The sequence below is a fragment of the Histoplasma capsulatum genome, genomic scaffold, assembly GCF_000149585.1.
Source record: "Histoplasma capsulatum NAm1 scaffold_142 genomic scaffold, whole genome shotgun sequence".
Lineage (NCBI taxonomy): Eukaryota > Fungi > Ascomycota > Eurotiomycetes > Onygenales > Ajellomycetaceae > Histoplasma > Histoplasma mississippiense.
In genome coordinates this window covers 407-1663 of record NW_001813840.1, presented here as the reverse complement: position 1 = coordinate 1663, position 1257 = coordinate 407, and the positions used below count along the sequence as shown (strand labels likewise).

The window sequence follows — 1257 nt, the reverse complement described above, 5'->3', positions numbered from 1 at the left end:
TATTAATCAATTGAAAAACTCATCAATAAACAGATCCACATGTTCACTCAAATTGAAGAATTGAACTACTTCAAATAAAAGCCCCGGTGGCCGAATGGGTAATGCGGCCACCCGGTAGCGCCTTGGCGTGGGGACCTAATGCGCGTGGGTTCGAAACCCACAAGGGGACAACATTACATCCGGAGCCAACTTCTCAGCTCCTAAAATAAAGGGATGTGAACTTGCCAAGTAGGTACCTTCGGGCGGACCTACTACCTGATTTAGCTTATTGTTTCTGAGCTGGAAACCTGTATCGCGAGTATCAAATCCTGTCTTTCATTAATTTTCCTATGTTCCTGTTATATTCTTGGCGTTATTCAACACTAAGCATTCCTCCTGTATAACCAACTCTCGCCTCTATTTAACATTATACAAGGACTCGTCATAAGCACTGCTTGCATACGAATATAACGGAATAATAATGATAATAATAATAACTTCAAATAAAAAGCACATTTAAATTCAATGACAGATTTGAATTTAATGATAGATTTGAATTCAATAACAGATTTAAATTCAATGACAGATTCAGATTTAATGACAAGTTTGAATTTAATGTTAAGTTTGAATTTAATGATAAATTTGAATTTAGTTTTTCTATGTCTTTCATTTTTTCCATCATATATTTCATCACCATCACATTGATTATCTGTGAGGGGTGATGACAGTGTGAAGAGTGAATAGTAGAAGATAGTATATAGTGTAGTGGAAGATAATAGTAATTATAGTAGTAGTATAGTTGAAGTTGTAGTTGTAGTTGTAGTTGTAGTTGTCGTAGTTGTAGTTGTAGTTGTAGTTGTAGCTAATCGCTGAAGAGGAAAAGAAAGAGAAAGAAGATGTGCGAAATACATGCATCCATATATATATACATACAGAAATAGTGGTAGCGAGAGTATAATGGAAAGAGGTAAGAATAGACGAAGATATAAACAAAGATAATATAATAATAAGGAAATAATAAACGAGTGCATTACAATTGCCCCCCTTTTTTATAAGAGCTGCCCTCAGCGATTGTATAGATTGCTTGCTAGTATATGTTTGCATTTCCGTATTGTAGATGCCGCTTGTTGAAAGCAGTGTATCGATCGCGTCCCCTCAATAGCTTGTATACGCGTTCTTATCGATTCCTTAATGAGGTAGAATTGGTGGATTCTTTGGTTGCTAGGGGTTGCGTGCAGAGAAACAAAAAGAATTTCTTTTCCTTTGAAAATTTCTCTT

The 1257-nt window shown here is 35.6% G+C and overlaps 2 protein-coding genes across 2 annotated transcripts; one reads left to right on the top strand and one right to left on the bottom strand.

Moving 5' to 3' along the window:
• Positions 1–101: 101 nt before the first annotated feature.
• On the top strand, positions 102–209 carry HCAG_09266 (predicted protein; the record flags this gene model as incomplete). Its single annotated transcript, XM_001535756.1, has 1 exon — positions 102–209. One exon carries the CDS (start codon positions 102–104, stop codon positions 207–209), a length of 108 nt encoding a protein of 35 aa, XP_001535806.1.
• A 475-nt stretch (positions 210–684) lies between these two features.
• HCAG_09265 (predicted protein) lies at positions 685–898 on the bottom strand (the record flags this gene model as incomplete). Its single annotated transcript, XM_001535755.1, has 2 exons — positions 685–848; positions 889–898. The coding sequence occupies 2 exons, from the start codon at positions 896–898 to the stop codon at positions 685–687; spliced, it is 174 nt and encodes a 57-aa protein (XP_001535805.1).
• Between the last annotated feature and the right edge of the window lie 359 nt (positions 899–1257).